The sequence below is a fragment of the Hesperophylax consimilis genome, chromosome 19, assembly GCF_061612785.1.
Source record: "Hesperophylax consimilis isolate HC1 chromosome 19, BYU_Hcon_1.0, whole genome shotgun sequence".
NCBI lineage: Eukaryota > Metazoa > Arthropoda > Insecta > Trichoptera > Limnephilidae > Hesperophylax > Hesperophylax consimilis.
The window spans coordinates 14,905,644-14,933,337 of record NC_142854.1 but is presented as its reverse complement, the minus strand read 5'-3'; the positions used below and the strand labels follow the sequence as shown (position 1 = coordinate 14,933,337).

The 27,694-nt window shown below is 35.2% G+C and overlaps 1 protein-coding gene across 8 annotated transcripts in view; it reads left to right on the top strand.

Moving 5' to 3' along the window:
* The window catches only part of sws (patatin like phospholipase domain containing sws), a 118,268-nt gene extending 91,114 nt beyond the window's left edge, over window positions 1-27,154 (top strand). For 5 of the 8 annotated variants that reach the window (XM_089643329.1, XM_089643330.1, XM_089643323.1 and 2 more), the window contains 6 exons: window positions 5,320-5,436; window positions 9,829-10,040; window positions 12,282-12,493; window positions 13,316-13,460; window positions 21,398-21,502; window positions 23,869-27,154. In XM_089643329.1, coding sequence (XP_089499455.1) covers window positions 5,320-5,436; window positions 9,829-10,040; window positions 12,282-12,493; window positions 13,316-13,460; window positions 21,398-21,463 — 752 coding nt within the window. In that variant the 3' untranslated portion in view covers window positions 21,464-21,502; window positions 23,869-27,154. Of the gene's footprint in view, window positions 1-5,319; window positions 5,437-7,811; window positions 7,929-9,828; window positions 10,041-12,281; window positions 12,494-13,315; window positions 13,461-21,397; window positions 21,508-23,868 lie in introns of all 8 variants that reach the window. The other 3 variants (XM_089643328.1, XM_089643331.1, XM_089643327.1) reach the window with 2 other exon arrangements.
* The last annotated feature ends 540 nt before the right edge of the window (window positions 27,155-27,694 follow it).

The window sequence follows — 27,694 nt, the reverse complement described above, 5'->3', positions numbered from 1 at the left end:
AAAAATAGTTCAGATGGATTAACTATTAGTTTAATAAAAGTTTCGTTTCCAGTAATTCGATCTACTCTATTAAATATTATTAATCAGACAATTGAAGAGGGAAAATTTCCACAGTCATGGAAACTATCTACCATTATACCAGTTCCAAAGGTTAAAAATACCAGAAAATGTGAATAATTTCGACCAATAAACACCTTACCAAGATATGAACATATACTTGAAGTGATAATAAAAGAACAAATACATATTGCAATATTTAGATGAACACAATATTTTATACCAAGAACAATCAGGATTCAGATGTAATAATTCTTGTGAAACAGCGTTAAATGTAATCGTTGAAGAATGGAAAGAAGGAATGAATAGTAATAAATTTATCTTAGCAATATTCTTGGATTTTCAAAGGGCATTCAAAACTATAGATCGAGAAATATTGAAAAGAAAGCTTAAAGAAATTGGTTTCTAAACTGTAGCCACTAAATTAATAAAAGAGTATTTGAAAGACCGGTAACAAAAATTTAACAAAAAGACAGGTAACAAAAATGAATAATCAATTTTCAAAACCAATGGAAAATAAATTAGGAGTACCACAGGGATCAGTCCTTGGACCGCTATTGTTCATACTCTATATTAATGACATGGTGAAAATATTTTCAAAATGCAAAGTACGACTATTTGCCGATGATACACTAGTATATATAATTGGAGAAAACTATGAAGAACTAATACATATTTTAAATAATTAACTAGATAATGTATCAAGATGGCTAAAAATAAATAAGCTTAAATTAAATACAACAAAAAAATAAAATGTATGGTAATTGGTTATAAGAAGACATCCAGTGAAAGCAAAATGAAAATTGATGGTGAAATTATTGAAAATGTTACCGATATAAAATACTTAGGAGTTATAATAGATTCCAAACTCAACTTTAACAAACATGCTGAATATACCCAAAAGAAAATTGGAAAAAAGATATCTTTTTTGGGGAGAATTCGCCAAAAACTCTCCGGAAAAACTGCAATCACCATTTATAACTCCATTATTGCTCAACATTTTAACTACTGCTCAACTATCCTTTTCCTGTGTAATGACCGAGAACAAAATAAATTTAAAATTCTCCAAAATAGGGCAATGAGAACAATACTCAGACGAAATAGATATTCAAAAGTAAATAAAATGTTAAAGGAACTAAATTGGCTAACGGTGAAATAGATGTTGACCTTGAACACGATGATATTTGTACATAAAATAGTAAACAACCTGCTACCCAAATATTTTTCAAATAAAATTGTATACAACAAGGACATACACAAACATAAAACAAGGATGTGCAATGAAATCAGGCGACCAAAAAAAGACAAGACGAATACTCAGAATAGTATACTATATAAAGGGATGAAATACTATATAATGTGTAGGAGCCACATCAAGCAAGAAAAAATATAGTATATTTATATGTAACAAATTAATTAGTCATTTGTAAACTCAAATGTACAATTTACTAACATAAAATTAATAAATAAAAAAAAAAATCTTTTGGTTGCCACTTTGAGATCTCTACAAACGTGTCTATTAGTTTGTAATGTCATTGGCTGAGAAATGTTAAAATCATCATCAATAGGTTATACGATTATAAATGAAATTATGGAAATCTATAAATAAATCTATTTATTTTAGGGCAGCACACTTGAATCTTGAAATTTGTACGATTTATTACTCAAATCTTCAATTGAATTTGATTTTGTAATAATTTTGTTATTTGTGTGAAGGACCGTTAATACCCATAGTAGACAGCAAAATTTGCTCTATTAACACATTGTAGTCGGGCAGTTAAAACAATAGACTCTAGCCTATAGCGGGTGTTTTTCGCGATTAGCGCAAAAATATATTGGTTTCTTAAAATTGACACAATTTCTAAACCAAATAATATTTTCGATTGAAATTTTCAAAGAAATCATATATGACATTTGATCATCAAAAATAAATTATAATTGCTTTGATTACATCATAATTTCACAATTAGTCCAATACGTGAAATGACTCAAACTAAACTGGAGATTGAGATCGCATAAAAGCTCTAGATTTGTGGCGACGCCTTTACAAGCGGCACACTAGCCAATCCGGACAAGGCATCTCAAATAACGTGGACAGAGTGTCGCCTAGCACCAAGGTAGCAAATCACCCTTCAAGGCGTTTTATTTCACGCTGATAACAAACCCGTATAATGCCGTTTCCCGCCAAAAACCGACAGTCAACAAAAATGGCATTTGCCGTGTCCCGCAGTTGACCGACAGTCCGCGAAAAACGGCAAATGCCGTCTCCCGACAACAATGTGTTAATGCCAAAACATGCACTATTAATGCCAAAATAGGCACTATCAATACCGTAATATTGACTTTGATCAATTTTCAATTTTGAAACTAAATAACTTTTTTTTAAAGAAACACGGTCATATTTACTGCGCATGTTTAAACTATCGAAATATATTTCAAAATATGTTATATGTATGTATATATGGAGGAGTAAAACAAAACGTGGTCATCAAAGTATTGTTTATTAACTTTGATGTACCATTTTTATAAGCTTATTTCCAATTTTTAAGAGAAACTCCAATATAAAAATTGCTGTTGTGTCACTTATTTTGAAAGAAACTTCAACATAAATCACGCAGCTATGTCACTTATTTGAAGAGAAACTCCAACATAAATCATGCTACTATATCCCCTTATTTGGAGAGAAACTCCAAAATAAATCATGCCGTTTTTGTCACTTATTTTGAGAAAAACCTCAACATTCACCATGCAGTTATGCCACTTATTTTGAGAGAAACTCCAATATAAATCATGCTGTTATCTCACTTAATTTTAAAGAGAAACTCCAATATAAATCTTGCTGTTTTGTCACTTATTTTGAAGGAATCTTCAATGTAAATCATGCTGCTATATCCCTTATTTTGAGAGAAACTCCAACATAAACCATGCTTTTATGTCACTTAATTTTGAGAGAAACTCCAGCATAAATCATGCTATTATGTCACTTACTTTGAGAGAAACTCCAATATAAATAATGCTGTTATGTCTCTTGTTATATCTTACTGTTGTGTCACTTATTTTGAAAGAAACTTCAACATAAATCATGCTGCTATAACACTTAATTTTAAAGAGAAATTCAACATAAATCATGCTTCTATATCACTTATTTGAAGAGAAACTCCAACATAAACCATGCTGTTATGTCACTTAATTTTGAGAGAAACTCCAGCATAAGTCATGCTGTTGTGTCACTTACTTTGCCTTTATTATTAATTATTTGACATAATTGGCATCATGAGGCAAGTAACAATATAATATCACTATGTTTAAATTAAGGTCCGCATTTTTTTGTTTTTTTTCTTATTCAACAGAGTTTCATGTTTGTTCATGCTTTGGCTATAATTTCAAGTATCAAATTTAATATGATAAGTATAATTTTTATGTATTTTATTTGGTAGTAGTATGAACATTTGGGAAGTTGCAGATTGTCTAGCAAAAAAATAGTTTTAAAAATATATACAAGGTGTCTGGAAATTCGCTGTACAAGTGGGAAATTGATGAATCTACATTACATTTGGAGTCGAGCTTTCGAGTAAATCGAGTCCAAATTTGGAATTTTTGGGTCAAATTTAAAAAAAAAATGGTTGGCTGCTGAGAAATTAATATTAGCTGTTTAATTTTATTTTAAATGTGCTGAAGCGCAAACCTGACACCAAAAGTTTTTTTTACCCTTTAGTAGCCCAAAAAACCGAAAAAAGTAAAAGAAAAAAAAATTTAAATGCTCAGATAGAAAAATAAACTTTTTTGGGTTCTCTATGCAACCAGTTTCCCGCTTGTACTACGAGTTTCTGGAAGCTTTGTTTATTGACTCATCTCAAAGCGGGTGATATAGTATATACGAGGCGTATCCAGAAAGTAAGTGTACTGAGGCTCTCACAACCGAATGAATTTTACTTTCGACATGTTGGCTACACTTACGTGTAGCCTGACTCTTCCCCTCCGCAACGAGACCGGTTCAAGGTCAGTACGTTGAGAAGTGTCTACGCGACAACACATTTTGTGAAAAATGTCAATCCAATCTCCCGCCAAGTGCGAAATACGCGGCGTCATCCGTTATCTCGTTTGGAAGGGAAAACCTCCGTTTGAGGTTTATAATTTGGTGAAAACTGCATATTGTGATAAAGCTATGAATCGTACGTATGTACAAGTGGTATCGCGAGTTTAAAAATGGTTCTCACCTCTTCACCCTCCGCCAAAAAGTTCAGCCAACAAATTATGGCATCCGTGTTTTGGGACTGTCGAGGCATAATTTTGATTGAATATCTGCCTCAAGGGGAGACCATCAACTCTGCAAGACCCTAAAAAAATTGCGGAAGGCGATTCAAAACAAGAGGAGAGGCATGCTGACAAAGGGAGTCAGCCTGCTGCACGACCATGCCAGACCATACACGAAAGAACTGCTTGCGTCGTTTAAATGGGATGTCCTAAACCACCCCGCGCATTCCCCTGACCTAGCACCTTCAGATTGTTATCTCTTTACCTCCCTGAAGCTGTACATCGGTGGAAAAAGGTTTTCAACAGACGAGGAGGTAAAGGGGGAGGTGGAGAAGTGGACGAAGGGGTTGGCGGGAAACTACTTCGAGGAAGGCATCAAAAAGTTGATAACCCGCTTCACCACCTGCATTGAGAGGAATGGCGACTATGTCGAAAAATAGCTTACATATATACTACGGTAACCATGTAATTTTTATGTTTCAATAAAGAAATTTGTAACCTACAAAAATTCAGTACACTTACTTTCTGGATACGCCTCGTATTTTGTTCACAGTTACTGGGCTTGTGAGGTCACATTCAAAAAAATATATATCAGCATCCATTTTTTTGCTTTCTAAAAACAATAAATCAAAGCTCATTTACATTATTTAAGCTTTATATTTGTTTTGCAATAAATACATGCTTCTATCGCCTATCTCGTCATAAAAATACTTAAATAATTCCATCATAAAGAGTGCACCCCTCCCTTTTCAAATGTAAAAACCTAACCTATTTCTAAAATAAATACTTCTAACCCAGCGGCATTTCCTGATGTTTAATTTATTTTCTTTAAAAATGAAAAACAATCGTCAACATAATGTCTATGACTTCGATGCTAAATCAAAAGTGTTGTTTGTCTATGGCTTAATAATTTTTTAAGTGCTATTTGTCTATGGTGATCTGAATATTATCTGTGCCGGCCATTTTGTGAAAATCTGAAAAACTAAAATGGCGGCTCGCGTTTGGCAGGGTCCCTGTGGAGATACGTGCGTGCTTCTATGTCCCTCAGTGGCTACATGCCGCCGCTGTGCGACCCCACGGACGGCCATCTCCTATTGGACGGCGGTTACGTCAACAATCTGCCAGGTAAACCAATCACAAGCGATCAAGCAGCAACAAAAGTTTACGAACCGACCAATCGCGGGACCGCTTAAAATCCGCCGCGTGTTGTGAGATGTAGGTTTGGAAAATGTTATTTTCTGTAGCAAAAATATTTACGAGGTGTACGGAACAAATGTGGTAATATTACTGTCAAGCAATTGTTGGTAAACAATGAAAAAATAATGACTACAACTTGAAAACTTAAAATCTTGCCGGTAACTACAATTTGTACAAATTTTTTACTTTGAATTTTTGTAATTATTGGTTACCTTTTACGTTACAGACTTTCTGACACTCTTGGTTGTATGTTGATCAGGACACGACAGATTAAATATGAATTTTGTATGGAGTTACAATCTTTAAAAATGCCATATTTTGTGTTGTGTTGTTTTTGGAACGTTGTAGACACCGGAGGTGATTCCTTATCTTATGCGTCACCTAAGTTAGTGTTAAATGAGTCGTGTTTAATGTACGTACGTATGTTCTCCTGGAGGGTGAATCCGGTGTGTATGTTACATGCGATCAGTTAGCACCGATTTAACCTTCGTTCTTCGTTCTACAGACGCACACTGTCGGGTTTTTTTTGACGCACATTGACACATTGACGGACACAGGTTGGAAAACAGAGGTTTGTGATAACGACACATGCTGTCCTCATGTTTTGTCGATAAAAATTTGCAGTAAAAAATTTAAACCTTGGGTGTGACAATATCAAGTGTAGAAGTGTTCGCGTTGTGACACAATTAGACAGGCTACAAACTACCGCATTACAAAACATAATTTCCCTGTCCATTGTGTTGTATCGCGTCTCTCACCAAAAGACGTATAGTATGTACTTTGTATCACATCACGTGACATGATTAGACACTGTCAAATCACATCAATGGACTTTTTGTTATATCACATGTCCTCTAAAACGACGTGAATGACACTGTGTCATTTAATATTTCTAAAATGAGGTCAATAGACATTGTGTCATGTCACATCTCCTTTTAAATGATATTAGTAGGCGTGTCCATATCACATCAATAGACTTGTCGTATCACATTTCCTCTAAAATGACATCAATAGACTTTGGGTCATAATCTCCTCTAAAATGACATCAATAGACTTTGGGTCATAATCTCCTCTAAAATGACATCAATAGACTTTGGGTCATAATCTCCTCTAAAATGACACCAATAGACTTTGTGTCATATCACATCTTCTCTAAAATGACACCAATAGACTTTGTGTCATATCACATCTCCTCTAAAATGACACCAATAGACTTTGTGTCATATCACATCTCCTCTGAAATGACATCAATAGACTTTGTGTCATATCACATCTCCTCTGAAATGACATCAATAGACTTTGTGTCATATAACATCTCCTCTGAAATGACATCAATAGACTTTGTGTCATATCACATCTCCTCTGAAATGACATCAATAGACTTTGTGTCATATAACATCTCATTTAAAATGAAATCAGTGGGTGTGGCATATCACATCTCTAAAATGACTTCCAAGGACTTGTCGTATCACATCTCCTCTTAAATGACATCAATAGACTTTGGGTCATAATCTCCTCTAAAATGACATCAATAGACTTTGGGTCATAATCTCCTCTAAAATGACATCAATAGACTTTGGGTCATAATCTCCTCTAAAATGACATCAATAGACTTTGGGTCATAATCTCCTCTAAAATGACATCAATAGACTTTGGGTCATAATCTCCTCTAAAATGACATCAATAGACTTTGGGTCATAATCTCCTCTAAAATGACATCAATAGTCTTTGGGTCATAATCTCTTCTAAAATGACATTGTCTCTGTCAAAATGAAAAATCTGATTAAAAGTCAAATAAATGTAGGTTTTAATGATGAATAAATATGTTAAAAACCAAACTTGCATGATTTCTATCTGATTTCATTTAACTCATTTTAGAATTTTGCTTGACACTGCCTTTATTTTCTGTACACCTCGAATAATTCAAATTCTAATCTATTCATTCCTCACTTTTCTTTTAATCAACAACAATGTAATTATGGTGAAATAATAAATCTATTGTTATAATTGTACGTCAGATAATATCTTTTAAACATGCGTCTCACATCACCAAGCCATTTCTCATTTGAACAAGTACATACCTACACGAGGTGAGTAAAATAAAAATAAATTATTGTAAGTCATGGCGCTGGCAACAAATTAGTGTGATTCCATTTTTTTCTTTTGAATAAAAGCATTCGCTTGTTTCTATAAAACTTTTATTAATCAAATGATGATGTGACTATTTGAAAAAATATATGGAATCAGCACGACATGTCCAGCATCGTTTGTTTACGAGCGCGCGGTGTTATTATTGAATGTAGGTGATTTGTGGCGGTACTGCCGTGCCTCCATGAGCATTGCGGGAATTTTTCCGCCATTATGCGATCCCACCGATGGACATCTTTTATTGGACGGCTGCTACGTGAACAATGTACCAGGTAATATTTTTATCTTATTTTTCTTTCATATTGACGATCAAAAGGCAAAATTATGAAGAAGAACCAAATACCCTATAATATTAATAATACCTCCAACTGCTGACATTTCCTATACATTCTGATGGCAACATGCTACACTAGCGGCATGAGTTATGCGCCTTGGTTTCATACATTTTAACGGTTCTATGTGAAATATATTTTTACTGTAACCTACATAGTATACGAACTTACTGCTGTTTTTGCTCATACATATACAAATATTAAAGCGTTGTAGTGATTTGTTTTTGGGGTATTATGCATTGCAATGTCCATCATCAGGGCAGATGTGTAATGGTAGTGTGGAAGGTTTCTGGATGTGGATTGCCATGAATACTTACTTGCTGTAGCAGGGCTATTGACTCGGAGAAGTAACTTCCACGTTTAATTATTTATTCAACGAAGGTACGTTTAACATTTATAAGCGAAAGTGATTCTACACAAGTAACAACGTGTCAGTTCTTAGACGCTCAAAAACAGAGTGCCGCTGCAGTCGCTAATGTGTCCGGTCGGACCTGCAGCGGCCGGTGTTGCAATCTAATAAAAGGGTGACCATCTTATGAATAATAATTACCATATTGGGGTGCTTTCTTATATCCCGACAGTAGCACAACACGGCATAATACCCCAAAAACAAATCACTATAAATACTTTTGGCCGTGAAAATCTCAAATCATACCAAATATTAAAGCGGTTATGAACTCGTCTTTGATGGGTTTAGAAATGTAATAAAATATTTTATAAATAAATATTATCATTTATTCTTGGCATCCTGAAAAATGTCTGTGAGTGTTTTTTTTTTGTTTGTGATTATTACATCCGTAAACACACAGAACCTACTTTTTAGGACGTTTTTAATTATATTTTTTATCATTTTTGATCACCAAGTAAATTCAAATTTCATATTAAATTAAAATTCAATTTGAAATCATTGAAAGAAATGTCAATGTCACTATGCTACACTAGCGCCCCTAGAGACCAGAGTTGGATGTGTTATTAATATTAAAGGATATTTGGAACAACACAAGAAATGCCAAGTGCTGTGTGTCATGACTCAGAAGTCAGAGGATTCTCAGCTTAAATTTCATATGCAGAACTGTGTTTCACCAACATTGTAAAATTGAAATGGGATGGTGATCACTAGTCATGAAGTGAAAGGGTACTAAGTCATTGTGACATTGGTTTCCATTAAAATCTACATACACGGCTATTCTTTATTCTATGGAGTCAATCGAGGAAAATTTTACTTTTTTTTTTGACCCTGAACCCATGTTTTCTGTTCTTTTGTCATATTAGAATCGCTCTTTTCTGAAAAAATATCAGCTGTAGCAAAAATTTTGTGTAGTAAAATGCCACAAATAGAGTCATGTCGACGCCACGACTTGCTCTGTATTCCACACGGCAGAACGGACGTTCTGGCCCAGCATAGCATGACAAGAGGTATGGTGCTGCTAAATGATACCCCTAAGGTCTCTTGACATTTTCAACATTGGCCTTGAAGATTTCAAAAGTCATTTTAGGAAAGAACTCTAAAATATCGGTTATTGTAAAAATGTTTCATTTAGCTTTGTGTATTTCATGTGTATTGTAATATGATTACATCAATCTGTAATGCACAAAACGTCGTGTGCCCGTTAGATTTATGATTTTGACGAATCTATCTTATTATTATTGATGAAAGACCAATTTCGTTTTGTCTTATGTAAATAATAATGGATCAACTCGAACGACAACGCGATTTGCATCGAGATCTTGTGCCGTTCATTTAACTCGTCTATTTTTCTAATAAATTATAATATTTTATACTCGCTAAATATTTATATATGTATTTCCAATACTGAATTTGTTCGTCTACCGTCAACAGCTGACATAATGCGTTCTTACGGCGCGCGCCATATCCTGGCCATCGACGTGGGCTCGCAGGACGACATGGACCTCACCAACTACGGGGATGACCTATCGGGCTGGTGGCTCCTGTGGAAGAAGTGGAACCCCTTCGTAACGCCCGTCAAGGTTCCCAACATCCCCGACATACAGAGCAGATTGGCATACGTCTCGTGCGTACGCCAATTAGAGGTTTGTATATTTTATTTCCTTCGATAGCATCTGAAGGTGTCCTTGTTCTGTCCTACTAGAGCTGTATCATTCGTTCAGTCAAACTTTATGAAATGTTAATTATTTAATAATCATTAATTCATTTCATTTTCCGTATAAATTAAATGAAAACGATTTTCACTTTTTGAAGAACTCCGTGTATACATTTGTAATACTGAATATTATTTTCATACTTAAAACAATGCGATTTTAAAAATATGTTAGATTGATGTAATTATTTTTACATTGACACAAGCAGACAACATAAATATATCACATCTCTATAGAAGAGATAAGTTTTAAAATAACTTTTATTATCAACTGCCAACTTTCCAAGGAAAATATGCTCAAATCACAGACATAGGAATTAATAGACGAGAAGATAAAGGCGAGGGGTAAAATCAACTGTTGAAGAACGAAGGGAGTGAAGATGACTGTGATTCGTCAATAAATCAATCTGACAGTAAATAGGCATCTCGCATTATAATATCACCATTTACTTCTTAAAAGTAAAATCTGCTTTGAATGAATAGACATTTTTACATGGGAGCGCAAATTACTCGCCACGTTATGAACAAATTTGCGAAGTCCAAATTCGGCAAAGTAAGGCAGCTTCTATATTCAGATTCGTAGTTAGTTTCAGAGTATTTAGTTAAGACACTTTTATAAATGTTCATAATTTACTTCCCAGCAACCAACCAGCTTTGTGTTTCGCATCCAGACGTTTCTCGATGTGATAGTAACAACTGATTCATATTATACGATGTGAATATGCTTAAAATAAAATAAAATAATGCTTATATATGGAATGTAATACGACAATTGGGTTTATTCTCTTTTTTCGCATCTATTTTTACCAGTTTTCATAGTACAAGTAAACATTTTGCCGTGTTATTTCGTAAAATGAACCGATGATGCCTCGACCATAGTTCGCACAAGAATGATGACGTCACGTTTTCAAATATCACTTGAGGCCGTACGCGAGCCCAGCCGGCTCAATGGAACCGGTATGGGGAGTGGGGATAATACGCTTTTAATCACTTAGGGCAGGTCTACTAATATTCATATGTCTATGGCTCAAATATAAATTCTTATTAAATCCTAAACTACAGCCCAAAGTTTCCTCAGTTTTCAAAGTTTTCCTTCAACTTAACATTATTTTTAATGTTTTTATCTTTAAAAATAAATGACGATGTTTGGACATGTTGTCGCGGAGATTTTAAACAGTCATGGTTATTATTGGTTTAAATGTAAGTCCATTGGAAATAAAATCTTTTCAGTAGACTTTTGCAGAAATGTAAAATGTGTGCAAAAGTGCGTGGAAAATTGTAAAAAAACTTGTAAAACCTAATTTGAATGTTGGTACCTATCTGAAAGTTACTTAACTGCTTCATGATTTTAAACGAGTCACGCTCGCGCGCTGAATGCGTTCCAATTTCTGCTAGCCCGAGTGAAGCTCGCCGGTTTCGACTTGCAGCGTTCTATTTTTAGCTAACACGAGTAACGCTCCTTAGCGATGTATTTTACTCAGTTTGAATTTGCCTGCAGTTGAGATCGCTCGTGTTTTTGAGCTGCTTATTTCGTTCTTATTTATATTTCAATTGAAAAATGTAGAAACTTTGAATAAAACATTTAAAAAAAAAACTTTTTATTAAAAAAACCCTAGCATTAAGTGGTTAATAAAAAATAATTCAAAATTATTGCATACTTTTAGTATTCAAACTGTACAAATCTCAAGTTTGTCCAACAAAATTAATTAATTATTACTTCAACACGATTAATGTGCCAGCTAATTCTATTTTTGGAATAACTTACTGGTTTTTTGTAAAATTATGTTTGTAAAATTGTACCACCAGATAATGTGTTCATATATTTATGTAATTAGTAGCTAATATACCATAAGTAGTTTCTCCAGGATAACTACTTACATTCATAGAAATGATTTTTTTGATTTTGCCATTTGGCAACGGCGGCGCACAAAAATTTAAACGATTGTCATCAATTACGATTAAAGTAACGGGAAAATCAACGTCTAGAGACCGTCATCATGGAAATATTCTCAATCTTAACATTTACTAATATGTACATACCAAGACAGGTACATTAATTCTTAATGCATATTGTTTTTTTTCTTTTCTTATCATGGAACTATTTTAATTGATTCACTTTCGAAAGTGATGTGGATTTATTTTATAATAATATTAATCAATTTGTATTTTTCAGGAGGTTAAATCGTCCGATTATTGCGAATACATCCGTCCACCGATTGACAAGTACAAGACCCTCCAGTTTGGCTCCTTCGACGAGATCAAAGACGTGGGTTATCAGCACGGCAAGGGATACTTCGAGGGGCAGAAGCGGCGGGGGGCCCTGCCTGTCCTGAAGCAGGACGGGGGCACCCACAGGGATCCTGCGCACCACCACAGCGCCAGCGAGTAAGTTGCTCACTACATGCACAACCTGCTTTTTGTCATAGACCAGTACACACCATAGCCAATCTTAGTTTAGTTTCAAATATATTTTTTCTTACATGGTCTGTGCAGGGTATCCTATATCTTATTAAAAATAAAAATCAGTGTATCTGTGTCTGGGGGACTAGCACAGATAATCGATAAATTAACAGCTTTTATATTTTATTCTCGTTGCGCATGTCGATAGCCAAGCCGACATTGATAACGAAATAAACAAGAAATCGTCTTATAATGGCAACACTGGTGGGTATTTTCTATGGATCGACATTCCTAAACGTTAATGGCTACACTCACTTTGGCAGTCGGTATGTGCTTTAGACACTAAAAATGGAGTTAATTGGTAAATCAGGTCTCTAGCCATAACTCCTGATATTCTGAATTTCCCGAATTCCATTTCAGAATATCAGGAGTTATGGCTAGAGACCTGATTTACCAAAATGGAGTTAATTGGTAAATCAGGTCTCTAGCCATAACTCCTGATATTCTGAATTTCCCGAATTCCATTTCACCAAACTCTAGCAGGTTCAATTGATCGCGTAAGCTTCGATAGTTTGCCTGCGTTCATTAATAAGCTAGTAATTTTGCATAATGTACAACATTATTCAAAAAGTTGTACGTTATTGACAGTTAACCGAAGCTCAGTGACAGCCAAGTCACCGCGCTTAATTGGTGGCATTTGACTAGCGGCTGTCTGAATCAATTGCTGAATGTGCTTGCATATACCGCCAGATTTAGTCAATACTGTATTGATATATGTAGGGTTTAATATGACCGTTTGTTTGGCAGATATACGTTCACCGACCTGGCGCAAATGGTGTGTCAAGTCGCGGCAGGTTCACGCTCTGACGAGAGTTCCTCGGAGTCTGAAGACTACGGCAGGGAAGCACACTTCGAGGGTTATGCCTCGGAGCCCAGTGCTGGCATTCTCGACGTAAGTAAAACACAGAAAAAAAAAGTTTCATGATTTCTTAGAAATTGATTTGTTCTGTAGAACTTGTGTACTTATTTTAGTAGTTAATACACACCGTATCCGGAAACTCATAGTATAATAATTTTAAAAACGGTTTTAAGTTAACGCACACCCTATATATTCTAAATATTGTTTGTTTGAAACTTCACATTGCAACGCACACTAATCACCTCCGTAACGGCATTGCCTTGGGACAAGCTACTGAACGGTATAGTCCCCGCGCTTACGTAGTGCCGTCGCTGCTCTTACGTCTCGCCTTCGCCCCGGGGATGGCTCAGGGTGCGAGGTATAGTCCTCCTGGTGACTATATATGCCCAACGAGCTGTCGTCCAGCCACATCTGCGCCTTAGACCAGCGGTAGCCGCACTGACATCTCGGAGCTGCTGAGACGATCCAGTAATATACCTGCCGAGTTAATAACAGCTGCTATTACCCCCTTGTACAAATTTTTTTCAAAGTTGACCTGAAAATTCCAACTTCAGACTCAATTTACTCGAAAACAAAAGTTCAAATCACAAAAAGTTATACCACCAAATTGACTCCAATCAGTTTCCCGTTTATACTACAAGTTTCCGGACACTGTATATATTATAACCTTTTTGAACACGTAGAATATTACAGATTGTCACACTTTATTAGTCAATAATTTAAAAAACACTGCGATTTCTAAATATCATAATTTGTTGTAGAAAAAATGTAATGTAATTACATTAGATAATAGAAACAAAGTAGATGGGCCACGAACCATTATAAGTATGAAACCGCGCGCACAATATTATCTCATTTCTACCTATATACCAAAGGCATAAGTTTGGTTGCGTTGCCGCTTTGGTCGTAGCTCGGCGACAGCTGGCACGCTTCCATGCCATATCTCCCTTGGCTTTTATTATCTATTGTAATTGCAAAAAGTAATGGTGTCTTGGCTTATTTTGGATTAATGAATGTAATTATTTTTATTAAGGGAATTATCATTAGTCTAATCAATTAGTTCTGTGGACAGAAGATCTTGTGAAGATAACCAAAATTTCCTATGAAATCATAAGATTTGTAAGTAAGTACTTAAATACCTACCTACTTAATTATAAACCATGTATTTTATGTAACTTAAAAAAAATACAAATAATGAGTTATACAATTTGTTCAAAGAAACGTCATTATCTCTTTTTTCAAACATTCGTCAGGCAGGTAGTAGGTATTCAAAAAATGCTAATAAGAAAGTCAAAATATACAAAGTATTTGAATTCGAGATGTGACGATACTTGTTTGCGCAGATCCGGTACCTTATTGTAGTCAATTTTCGGCAATACTGATACGTTCTATGACTCGATGGTTTCTTGTTCATAAAACAATATGTATGTAAAAAAGTAGTTAAGTTGGAAGATTTTGAAGAAGATGGTTATTTAATTCGATATATCGGCATGACACTTTATGCCCCTTGAGTGCGGCCTGCCTTTATATATATATATATAGGCTTGGCCGTAGGAAACATCTCAAATACTTGACAAAAGCCCGGGCAGCACTTGTCCCTGTCCCTGTCACCTGTTCCTTCGACATAGGAAATATTGTGCAATCACTTTATTTTAATCTTATTTACTTAATAAAAAAAATGTTTAATAAATAATCATATTATTATAAACATATTTTTATTTTTCCATGGATTATTTATAGTTCTATAATAAGAAAATAAACTACGAAAGGAACTATAAAGTAGACTAATGCGGCATTCACGCTGCAACCTGCCGTTCACACGGTTCTATTTTATGGTAAAATCTATTTATTTATTTATTTATTTTTCATGTTCTCCGTAAAACGGTTATTCACCAATACATTATGGAGAAGATTACAAATTAGACAAAAAGTATAGCAAAACACATAAAAAGGTCAGTTTCACTACTTTGTGACATACGTCAAAAGATAATTGTTAAACTGCCTGTAGGTTACGTTAAAAATGTCGATGGTCAATGCAGACTCGTTGAGCAGTTCAGTCGCTCTGTTGACTGGGGCGTTCTGATAGGCAGAAGTCCTCGCTTTTGGAGCATAAAAAAGGGAATGGGACCTTCCACGAGTATACTTGTCTGGGACATATAAGTTAATCTCTTTCAAAATAGGTGGATTATGTATAGTTCCAGAGATTATCTTAAAAAAATGTTTTCCTAAAAATATTTTTCGGCGGGCTTCTAATGTATTAAGATCGAGCATTCCTGCTAAGAATAAGGATGGATACAGGAAAGGGTAGTACATATATTCCCTCATATATAGGTAACGCATGAATCTCTTTTGTACTTTTTCTATTTCGAGAATATGGTTTTGCTCAGAAGGGGCCCAAATAATGGAGCTATATTCCAAGATACTGCGAACAAGTGCTTCATACGTTCTTCGGATTGCGATTCCGCTGGTAAATGATCTTGAATTACGAAGAACAAATCCAAGCATTTTGTTGGCACGGGAGACAATATCAGATATATGGGATTTGAAAGAGAGATTTGCTTCAAAAATTACGCCAAGGTCTCGAATCTCATTTTTACGTGTTAATTCATGTTTATTAATGTGGTAGGGGAACAGGAATGTATCTTTGGACCTTGTAAATGTAACGACACTGCATTTCTGAATACTGAAGGGTAAGTTGTTCAGTTCCGACCATTTGACAAGAGAATCAAGATCGTTCTGCAGAAGAATGGAATCGATGTAACTTTTGATTGCTTTGAAAAGTTTTATATCGTCAGCAAAAAGGAGATATTTTGAGTGGTTTATAGTGTTGCCAATGTCATTGATGAATAAGAGAAAGAGAAGGGGTCCTAGATTCGATCCCTGGGGAATCCCGGAGTTAGTTTTGTATTCGTGAGAGATATGGTGTCCGTAACTGACATACTGACGACGATTGCGTAAGTAGCTAGCCACAAAAGCGAGGAAATTCTGAGAGAATCCGATGTCACTTAATTTTTTTAATAAAATATCATGGTCGACTTTATCAAATGCTTTCTCGAAGTCTGTATAAATCACATCAACAGGTACAAAATTTTCAAATGAATTATTAATATAGGTAATGAGATTCACAAGATTCGTTGAAGGTGACAGTGTGGGACGAAATCCGTGCTGATTTTCGGTGAGTGCGTGTTTTGTTTGGTTATATATCTGTGAATAAATTATGGTTTCTAAAAGTTTTGTGGGTGCTGACAACACAGCTACAGGTCTGTAATTATCTATTTCTGACTTTTTTCCTTTTTTATGTATAGGCGTTACTTTCGTTAGTTTCCACATTTCCGGAAAGATATTTTTGCGAAGTGATAGGTTAAAAATATGTTTTAGAGGTTGAACAAAATAACTTGCATATCTTTTGAGGATTATAGGTGGAATACAGTCTGGGCCGACGGAGTATTTAGGTTTTAGCTTATGGAAAGCTGTAATAATATCGTCATCGTTAATTTCATGAATTTGTACAGGTAAAGAGTTAAATGACGATGAAGCTATAGAGGATATGTCAAGTTTGGGGATATTGTCGCTAAATACTGATTGAAAATAGTGTGCGAAACCTGCGGCGATCTCAGACGATCCATCATATTTATTGCCTTTGTAGTCCATGTGGTTAAGTTTGTCACAGCCGCGGCGTTTATCGTTAGTGTAAGACCAAAATCGAGTTGGGTCTGTTATTATACTGTTCTCGGCCTCACGTGTAAAGTCAGTGTAGGCCTGACCAATTAACCGTTTGATTGATTTTCGCAAAGTTTTAAAGTTAGCTAAGGCATGTTCGGATTTTGTTTTTTTCCAAAGATAGTGCATTTTAGTTTTTTCTCGTATGAGGTGAATGATTTCCCCATTAAACCATTTCGGATATTGTCTAACATCTTTGAGCATACGTGTAGATCTTTTCTTAAAACAAATGTTGAAAATATTATTGAGCTGTTCATAAAACATTTCGACAGCTAGATTTACGTCAAGGCAATCGTAATGATTCCAGTGATGTTGTTCTAAGGCATTCTTAATAATAATAATAATAATAATAATTGGATAATTTGTAGAGCGCCGTTTTTGTGAAAAATCACCTTAAGTGTGTTATCTGAGCTTTCGTGGAAAATCCAACCCATGTTTATGTCTGGAGGCAATGTGTCTGTTTGTATATGTGATTGAGTTGTGTAATCGAATGTGAATGAAAGTGAAGGGTGATGAATATCCTCTCTGACTAATGGGGAGTCATGGCGGCAGATAACAGCATTTTTAGAATTTACATTACTTAATACTAGGTCTAACATGTGTGCATTTATGTTATAAACAGTGTTGAATTGTGTTAAATTATAAAAAGAACAAAAGTAATCGAAAACGTCAATTGGGTTTTTCCCTGAGGGAAAGTTAAAATCACCGAAAATAATAATATTTTTTGATTGTAACTTTACACTTTCACTTATAGTTTTGTCGTAAAATAATTGATACTGTTCAGATGTTGTATTTGGAGGAAAATATACAACACATATATAAATGATGACATTTCTATGCGATACTTTCACCCACAAGTCTTCACCTTGGGTTTCTATGCAGTCCATTCTTTCCGCGTGTGAGTGGCTGTCAGCTCGGAGGGCTAGGAGAGTCCCTCCTCCGCGACTGCCTCTATCCTTCCTGTAGACGTGGTATAGGTTTTCGAATAGCTCCGACGAAAAGGTGCTTGAAGTTAGCCAAGTTTCGGTAAGAGCAATCAGAAGTGGTTTCTGGCACATTACGTTTGTCATGAAGTCGATAATTTTATTATTCAGACTTCGAACGTTCTGGTATACTCCACTAATGTCTATCTTTTTCGGACGTCGTATCGACCGTCCTAGTTTGGGGTCGTGGTCTCCGAAATGACCATTCGTTGAAGGCCACGTTTTCAGGCCAGATCGTGGGGTCCAGGAAAAAGTGGAAGTAATTTTCCGGTATGCCTATTTTGAAGGCAGCATAACGTTCATGCCTCGTAACCAGTTTTTCGACAGTGTAAATTAAATCCGGCTTCTTCTTTTTTAAGAATGAAGATATATTTTCTTCTGTGGTATTCGGGTGAAACATGAATACATGCAGATGTAGGTTTTTGGGAATAGTGACCAAGCTGTCGTCGATAGACCCTGTCCCTTTACAGATTGGCCGAGATCGTCGTCTATCGTTGACGAGGGCATCGCTATACGATGTTATTGGCTGGGTTGGCAGCTTGGGCACAACAGGCTGTATTGTACTCTGTGGTTGTGGAGGAGAAGACGCCGCTGCAGCAGATGTGGAAGCGGAATGTAGATCTTCCTCCGGTTTTCCTTTTTTAGCAGTGGATCTTGTGGTCATTTTGCGGGTAGTGAGCGGCCGGACGCCGCTAACGGGAAGGTGAGTCTGGCCGGCTAGAGCGGCTAAGGTAATAGCAGGAGCGGGGGCGGGGCCGGGGGGCCCGGGCGGTGGAGGTGTCCCAGACAGCTGCTTAGTGATATCGCCGTACGCTGAGCGCACACACACATTTAAGTCTGGCGCCGGCGCTAGTACCTGGGGAGTACCTGCAGTTACGTTGTACGGGTACTTGCATGAAGGGCACACAATTTTAGCACTACCGTCACTTAAAATTGAACGAATCGTGGTCAGTTCGCTACCGAAACCCTCGATTTTGCCACTCAAAACATCGACCGTTTTAATCAGGGACTGAATGATATCACCAAACTCTTCCATTTTGTAAATAGACTAGAACGAACGATTAAAATGAATACTATCGAGAGCCGATGACAGAAGACGTGCGTCGTGTGTTGCGTGCGTATTCTATCTATCTATATAGAATAAAACAAATTTTGAAGTTTATTCAACATTGGGTTTATATTTGGTAAGATGCAAATGGTAAGATCTATGAAACGACGGATTCTATGAAATAGTTCATATAATAGAAGCAAAACAATGTTTTTGTATGGGGTCTAGCACAGTGAAATTGATAACTTTACAATAGGCGTAACTACCGATGATTTTATACCGATCCATAATGCCCTATGTCAATACGATATTGACGAAATCCGTCATCTATGGTCAGTTAGCGGTGTTCGCGAGCACGCTCAAAGAATCGAATCCGACAGCTGGTTGAGAAAAGCTGCTGCTTTTAGTGAGGCCCCCAAGGTGTCGGATAACCTGTCAATATGCACGACTTTTTGCATAATGTCGTTCGTCATGCAAAATAACTTAAGGCTGTTTAATGAATGGAGGTGAACTAACTAAGCCCTTAAGTTGAAAGAAATCGTACACACGATCCATGGACAATCGAAACGCTATCAATTGATTTCATTCCAACTTGGAGGAACAAAAGTTGTTAGTCATAACTAAAGACCTCATTAACTAATGAACTCTCTTTTAAGTGTCAAAGAGTACATGCGGACTGCCAATGTATATTAAATTTCTTAATTCAATTCGACATTGTCAATTTATTAGTATTTTTTACTTTTACGTAGCCGTCTGACGTTAATTCACATTTGCCAGTATATATCGATTTGCATTACCGATATCGGTTGCCGTATCAATAGTGCGACTGTGCTAGCTAAATCGCTACAAAATTGTCTGTGGTTCTGCCTATCGATGTCTATACTGGCAATTAATATAGTAATTTGAAAGTCCGAAACATCAAACAGTTACGTAAAAATATTAATAAAATGGAAATGTTGAATTAAAATACCAACCTAAATATGCATAGGCTGTCCGTATTTACTTTTTGGAACTAAAAAAGGAATTAATCAGTCAATTAGGTCTTTATTCATAACTGAGTTAATTTGTCAAAGAGATCTTTAGCGATAATACGAGATACACGAAACAAGTGAATTTCATTTCTCCAGTTCTAACGGATTTAATGGATTGCATAAATGACGTCCTACGAACTTCGTTAATCTGCCTCTGTTTATTAATGTACCGGACAGCAGATGGATGTACCTAAATAATTAAGAAAATGAATATTCGATATAACACATTTTACGATACCGACTCCTTTGAGGCTTATCTCGCACGATCATAAGATTTTAAATCACCTTACACGTGTCATATCGCCAGTTCAAGGATGAATAACTGACAAAACTGTGGGACCTTAGTAATTAATTGTCGGCGCTATGACGCATTGTAATATTTCTGTTTAGATATAAGAATAATTGCTACACATTAACAAGTGTAGAAACTGTATTTTAACCCAATAAATACGCAAACAACTGGCCCAACCAGTCAGTTGTCCGACGACATTCGCAAGTTGTGTTTCATTGCAAATCCTTACCCAAGGTCCCCCCGAGAGGAAACCGGCATTTTACAGTCAATGTCACTGGCGTAGGTGTCCAGTACAATTAATAAACCAGTAATTTTGCATAAAGAACGATATTACTAAAAAAGTTGCGTACATCAACAGTCACTCAAATTTAACTCACAGCCAAGGAGCCGCATTAGATTTGGAGGGCTTTTGTGTTGGAATTTCTTATCAATAGATAACGAATTTAGTCAATATCGTATTGACACAGGGCTTTATCGATTGTCCGTGCTAGACCTCCAAATGTGTTCAAATAAATTTATTAAATTAGTATATAATCTATTATAAGTAGTTTCCTCAGAATAGCTACTTAAATTTAGTTTTTTTTAATATCCCAAAGATATGACAGCGCACAAAAGGTTAAAAGTTTAATTTAGACACTGTCTTGAAAAAATTCGAACTTTAAACATTATAAACTTTAAATTTTTATCGGCGAAGATGTATCAGCCTAGCCAATATATGTATCGGTATTGTTACATCTCTGATTTGAATAACAATGTTTGAATCTTCCGTATTATTAACATTTTATTTTATTGCATAATCCAATCCTGTCACTTAAATTAGTACCTAATCCATTGTATGTAATATGATGTTGTTTGTAAATTAGCAGCGTAGAGTTGAGTCATGTATTGTCTTCCAGAAAATGGGCTCCAGTATGGAGGGCTCGTGGGTGAGCGACACGGAGTTCATGCCGTCCACTTACTAACGAAGTTCGTTCGGCACCCGTCGATCGATACCTCTGACCGTACGGTATTTCTGTTTTTCTCGGTGCTGGGTACTACTAACATGGTGGCGGCTTCTGTGTTTCGTCCTTCCTTTTATCCTATGACAAATGACAAATCTTTTTCTTGTATTCCATTACCTTTCTATTTTTGCTACTTTATATGTTTTTGAGAGAGCTTATTCAAAATTTGCACAATTAATTTTTCTAAAAAATGGAAATTGAATGACATTAAAATATTAAAAAGTTTCACAGGAATTTTGTGGTTAGACACAATTATAATTTAAATAAAATTAGTTGAATTCCCCGGCGTTGCCTGTCGGGGTTTTCCAAATCAGATGTAGAAAGGCTTTAAAAGTTGGAACCCAAGGCTTATATTTGTGTCCGTAAGAATGATGATATTTTCACAAATGTTGTAATTTTTCTCTTATTTCAAACGTCTAGTCTAACCCCCTTACTAATAAACATGTTTTATATTTTGCACAACTGATAAACAACCGTTTACCTTACGTTAATGGTTGTTTGTCATCCGTGTAAAATTTAAAACATGTTTATTAGTAAGGCCGTAAGTGTGCAAAATTTCATAAAGAAGTATCGAAATTCTGCTTTAAGGGGTGGGAAAGGGGGTGCTTTTTAGAAATCTGAAGTAGACAGTGACCTTCCTCTTGTTTCCAAGGTCAAGTGTGCAAAATTTCATCAATCTCAAAACAAAACTTTTGTATAAAAAAAAACAAAGAATATAAAGATAAAATACTTTATTTGAACTTCTTTTTATTGAATATATTATACTATATATTGTATAAATACATACCAGTATATATATGAGGATGGTTCAGGCAGAACCAAATCCGGTTGGTTTAGATAGGCATTGAATAAACTGGTGTTCAAAGTATTTTTTATTCAAATAATATTAAAAATGGTTTGATTTTTTTATTAGCCGTCTCTCAAAGAATCAGCGTAATTTTTTAATCAGTTGTAACATTTTATATTTTGTGTAGCCTTTTTGTGTTGACGTTTGATTTAGTTGAGCATAATTTGAAAACAGACCTGCGTTATAATAATAGTACTTATTTACTCTCTGTTAACAAAGTTTTGCCATTCCTGTCATAATACTTTATCTGATTCACCCTAACAAAATAATATTTCTATGTATATCAATCATGACACATTTCTATACAATTTTCTTGTTACTAACATTAGATAACTAACCTGGTCGTTGCATTTTATGTTTTTGTTTTCTTTACCTCACACCTTCCTCATGCCCATCTCCCTTACCCCCCCCCCCCCCACCCCCGCTACCTTCAGCCTAACAACATGGCTGGAGCTATACTGGGAGGGACTATGGCATCCCCAATTGATGGATGTATGTTGTTTTGGTGACATTTTGGTCATCAGGATCTGTGGTTATTTTCCACATCTTTGTTGTTTTTGTAAATAACGTGGTGGTGGTACAGGTATCCTGTCGGAAAATTATATTTTTTATTTCTAAGCAAAAACATGGTACATATGCTTTTAACCTTCAACGTGCCGAGATGCAAAATAAACTTGTGGTGAGGGGTCACTGAGAGATCCCACACATTTTATCATTGTAAGGCTATGTTTTATAGTAATTAAAAAATACCAATTCTTTCTTTCAGCTGACACACGGAGTAGATTAATTTACAGATTTTGGTTTGGTAAAGATTAAGACAAATTGATTCATTATTGTTTTATTTTGTGTACATATTTTTCACTGTTTTAGAGGATTTGGTTAAACCTCTAGCTATCGTTTTTGAAGGGTCCTATCGAAAGATGCAGGAATATAGAAAAAAAAGCTATGTACTTTTTTGAATAGTCTTTGTATATGTATTAATATTCCAAAAAAATTTACGTTTTCCAAATTTAAATAAATTTGTATATAAATTGCTTGGCTACATCAAAACACATTTTTCTGTCTGATTTTTTCCACTTCTTTGATATTTTTTAATCTTTCTTGAATAGTATGCAATTTTTTTACTGGATGGTTCATTTTTAAAACTGCATGCGAACGCCGCTGTGTTTGAATGTCTAACAATTAACGTCAGAAGCGGCAGCCGACAGTGATCAATCGAGTAAAGTAGTACGAAAAATGCATGTTTCAAACAATTAATGCGGTAAAATGATGCTTAGAGGAATGATGAGGTTTTGTATTAAATTAACCATCGAATGGAGATTTCATTGTATTTCCTTTTTTAATTTATTCCGTTTTTAAGTTCGACTGTATTTCATGTATATGTAAATGATAACCCTCCTTACCGTGGTCAAAATATTAAGCACCCTTTATTCACAGTGAACGTAGTGATTTCACTAGTCACTACGTGAGTTTTTGAGAATTCTATGCGTATGTTCTTATAATTGTGTGATATTTGCAGGATACTCTCTGTGAGCGTCGCCACGGTGGCTCCCTCTCCTATTCGGAGACAGAGCTGGACTCTGAGAACGAGGTGGAATTTGACCGCGGATGATGAAGGTGATTCGTGCACAAACGACAACACTTCCTGGGAACTTTCCCCTTCCAACATCAAGTGCGTTTGTGCCAGAATATCGTGAGCCTAAAACTAAAGTGCAGTTTTAGCTCAAAATGACCACTGTAAAAAAGAAACTTATATTGTAAACGTATTAACCTTATTTGCGCGACTGTCGCATATGTGATCCATCGGCAGTTATCCCCGAATGAGGATGTCTTTTGTGTGATCCTTGAACTTTTACTAAAATACATAGATTGTGTCAAAACCGACGGAATATATTGCATTGAAAAGACAGCATCGTAAAGGTTAATAATAATTACAAATGAAAATACTCATGTAAAATCCACTACGCGTTAAGATGCTTTATTTATATATATACTGCTATAAATATTCCCTACGTGTTATAAGAAAATCGTTAATAACACCACCAAGTGCTCCAATAAACTCTACGCAATGGTGAAGTGAACTATGCGCTGATGCCTGTAATAACACCGTTATGAAATGTTTTCAATTTGCTATAATGTGTATTTTATCAAACAACAGTTTTGAATCAAATCAATTGCCGAATAAATTATGCCTTGTAATTATAGGTAAACTGCGCTGAGATGGCATAGGGTAAACATGAAATTTCGTTAAGCGTGCTTGCTGCATTTTTATTCCAAAATTATAAAATAATTTGTAAGGATAAAACACCAAGTGCACTTGGTGGATTTAAACATTTGGGGGATATTTCACCATCCCACCTCTCAGTAAGTATTATAAAAATTTAGGAATAAAGATATTTTATTTTTTTAATGTAAATATGTTATTAAAATTTAGTAACTATTCCTCAAGTAACTTAAACAGACATTTACTTGACGGGTAGTGTTACTTAGCGGTGTAAACAGATAATATACGCTACTCGGCAGTTTACTCATAAGTGGTGAAATAATCTTTGTTTTACTCGATAAACTATTTAATGTACTTGGTGGGATTTAGTTGTAAGGAAACAATATGATGGTAGGTTATGCTGACTGGTTCGGTTATACAGGGTGTATCAGCGGGTAGACAGAGCGCGTATCTCATTGATATTTGGCGACGTGTGGCAGTATGATCTAATATAAATATGGTCGGGAATCGCTGGTTAAAAGCTGTCGGGTACGTTCCGATACACCCTGTATATAAGTATTAGATGCTTGTGTGATAATGTCCATGCGACTTTAAAATACTATATACCCACAGCCAAATAAACGAGAGGGTATTGGTATCAATCTCTCGCTATTATTTTGTAAAAACATTTTGAGCACTCTCGTATTTTGAGAGGACGGTTATTTTTGTTTTGCTTTTGGGTTTTAAGTAAAAAAAATAGTGATGCATAATCTTTTTATCGGGAGTGTAACTTCACCAATATTTCGTTAAGTGGGCTGTACGAAATGGGTTTGGCATCACTGATCTACAGGTTTAGATGCTCCTAGTATCGCCCTGGTGTAAGACCACTATTCAGAATCAAAGCATTGTTTGAAATGGCTTTAGCCGCATTTGGTGACCAGATCTGAACATCCAGGTATCTCCCAACCTTCTTATTTCCCATCTCCTTCCCTTCCTCACTTTAACCTCACTACATACTCCGATCGAGGATGTCAGTCCCACTGGCTCCGGAACGGTGGGAGCAGTTGGGACTCTTGTGAAGTTTTTGCAGTCAAAATATACTGGTCAATGTTTTGAATTCAACAAAGAAATTTTTTGGTGAAAGAATAGAAAACAGTATTGGGTTCATTGTTTTATTCCAATAACCTTTGATGCTTACCATAAGATATATTATTTTAAAACTGTAATATTTACAATTCCAGCCGGTGTTCTTAATATTCTTGTAAATAATTCTTAAATCTCTAGTTCCTCATTAATTTAACCAACTTCGGCACAATTTTACGCACAAAAATCTTACCATGGGGTTACCGAGATACCCCACGCAAGTTATTTATATAAGACTATGTTTACAGGTTTCACTTTTTAAGCTGTTACTTGGAGGATTATAATTTTGGTTACCCCTATTATTGGCAACGGGAAGGATAAAACACCTTCTTTTGTGTAGTTTGTTACCTTCTACGTATTTGACGCGAATTGTGACAATAAGACACCATCTGTGAATGATTTAGTATAACATTGGAACATGACTTGTGACGTGAATCGTAATAGCTTAAAGTAAGCTTTCTGCGATGATGTAACAAGTATATACTATTGTGTGGCTTAAGCCGCCCTGTCTACCCATGCTGGGAAATGAAGTAGGGTGAATATATATTGTAAGTAGAAAATTTAATATTGTAAATAAAAGCTGCTGGGCGGTTTTGATAAATAATCTGTCTTTCCCTCTTATTCTGAATAATCTTGTAAATTTAATTGTAATGATATTAAAAACGTTTAAATATTTATTTTTTACCCTAACTAAATAGTTTTTTTTAACATATTTTTTGTACAAATCATTAATAAGATTTAGTTTGGCCTGAATCGATTTTCTAAGCATTCTCATGAAAAACATTGTTGCTTGCTTGCAGCATTTACATTTTTCTAAATAAATTTATGATTACATCAATTCTGATATCAACTGTTTCGTTTATGTGTCGTCCTTCTTTATCATATTACCTTAAATCATATTATCTTAAACTTCAAATTACCCTCAGTGCATAAATTTTAAAAAAATAATTAATTCGCCAAATTTTTTCTAACCTCTATTTCGCGCCTAAACTGAGTTTTCCCACCAATTATCCTTCTTTCGATTTTGTTAGTATATATTATTTAAAGATGGAACACATTCAAATATGAAATTAAATTGTCTAAGAAAGTACATATGTACCCATTTCAATTTTGTTACAATATAAATATATTACGTAATATATATTATATACAGGGTGTATCGGCACTAACCCGACAAACTTTAACCAGCTATTCCTTAGCACATTTGGAGTAAAAAATGTTATGTGCACTTTGCTGTCCGGTAACGTTTTTTTTTAATAAAAAATTAATTAAACATATTTTCACCACATGTCACCACTGTTTTATCCTTTGTCAAAATTTGAAAGCAACATCGCAACTCTCGCGTGTTGCTGCGAACGAAGCCCGTATTACATAATCCAGTACCAGAAAAGAAATATTTTATTTAACAATAATGATTATTCACATTTTTCGTATGCGAATCACTGATTGTCTTCTTGTATTGTACACATCAGTTTTATTTTTGTATCTAAATTGTTTCACCTCTGGAATGCTTTGGTTTCACCTCTTACGCGTTTCACGTATTAAATAGTCTAATTTTGAAACTAAGAAACTAATTAGTAGATTTCCTGAATTTATAATCGAAGTCCAATAATTCTGAGCACTTTTAAAAACAATTTTCCTCACTTAGGTACTTATCAATAATAATAATTGGATTATTTGAACAGCGCCGTTGTTTTTTAAATCACCGTAAGTGCTCTGTCAAAATGTTACTTGCTAGGCTATCCTACAACGTATATTTTTTAATAAATTTAGTTATTTACAACTTCGCGGAATGTGATTTATGAATATTATTGCTTATGTTAAAAGCCTTCCAGAATTACCGGAATATAACGAGCAGCTTGACACACTTAAGTTTATTTCCACTAATTTGAAGGTACAAAGAATGTATAGTTTTAAAAACAATCCCGATGAATCAAAAAACGGTTCATATAAAACTGCTGCGCAACACACTGAGACAAAGGAAAGCACTCACACAAAC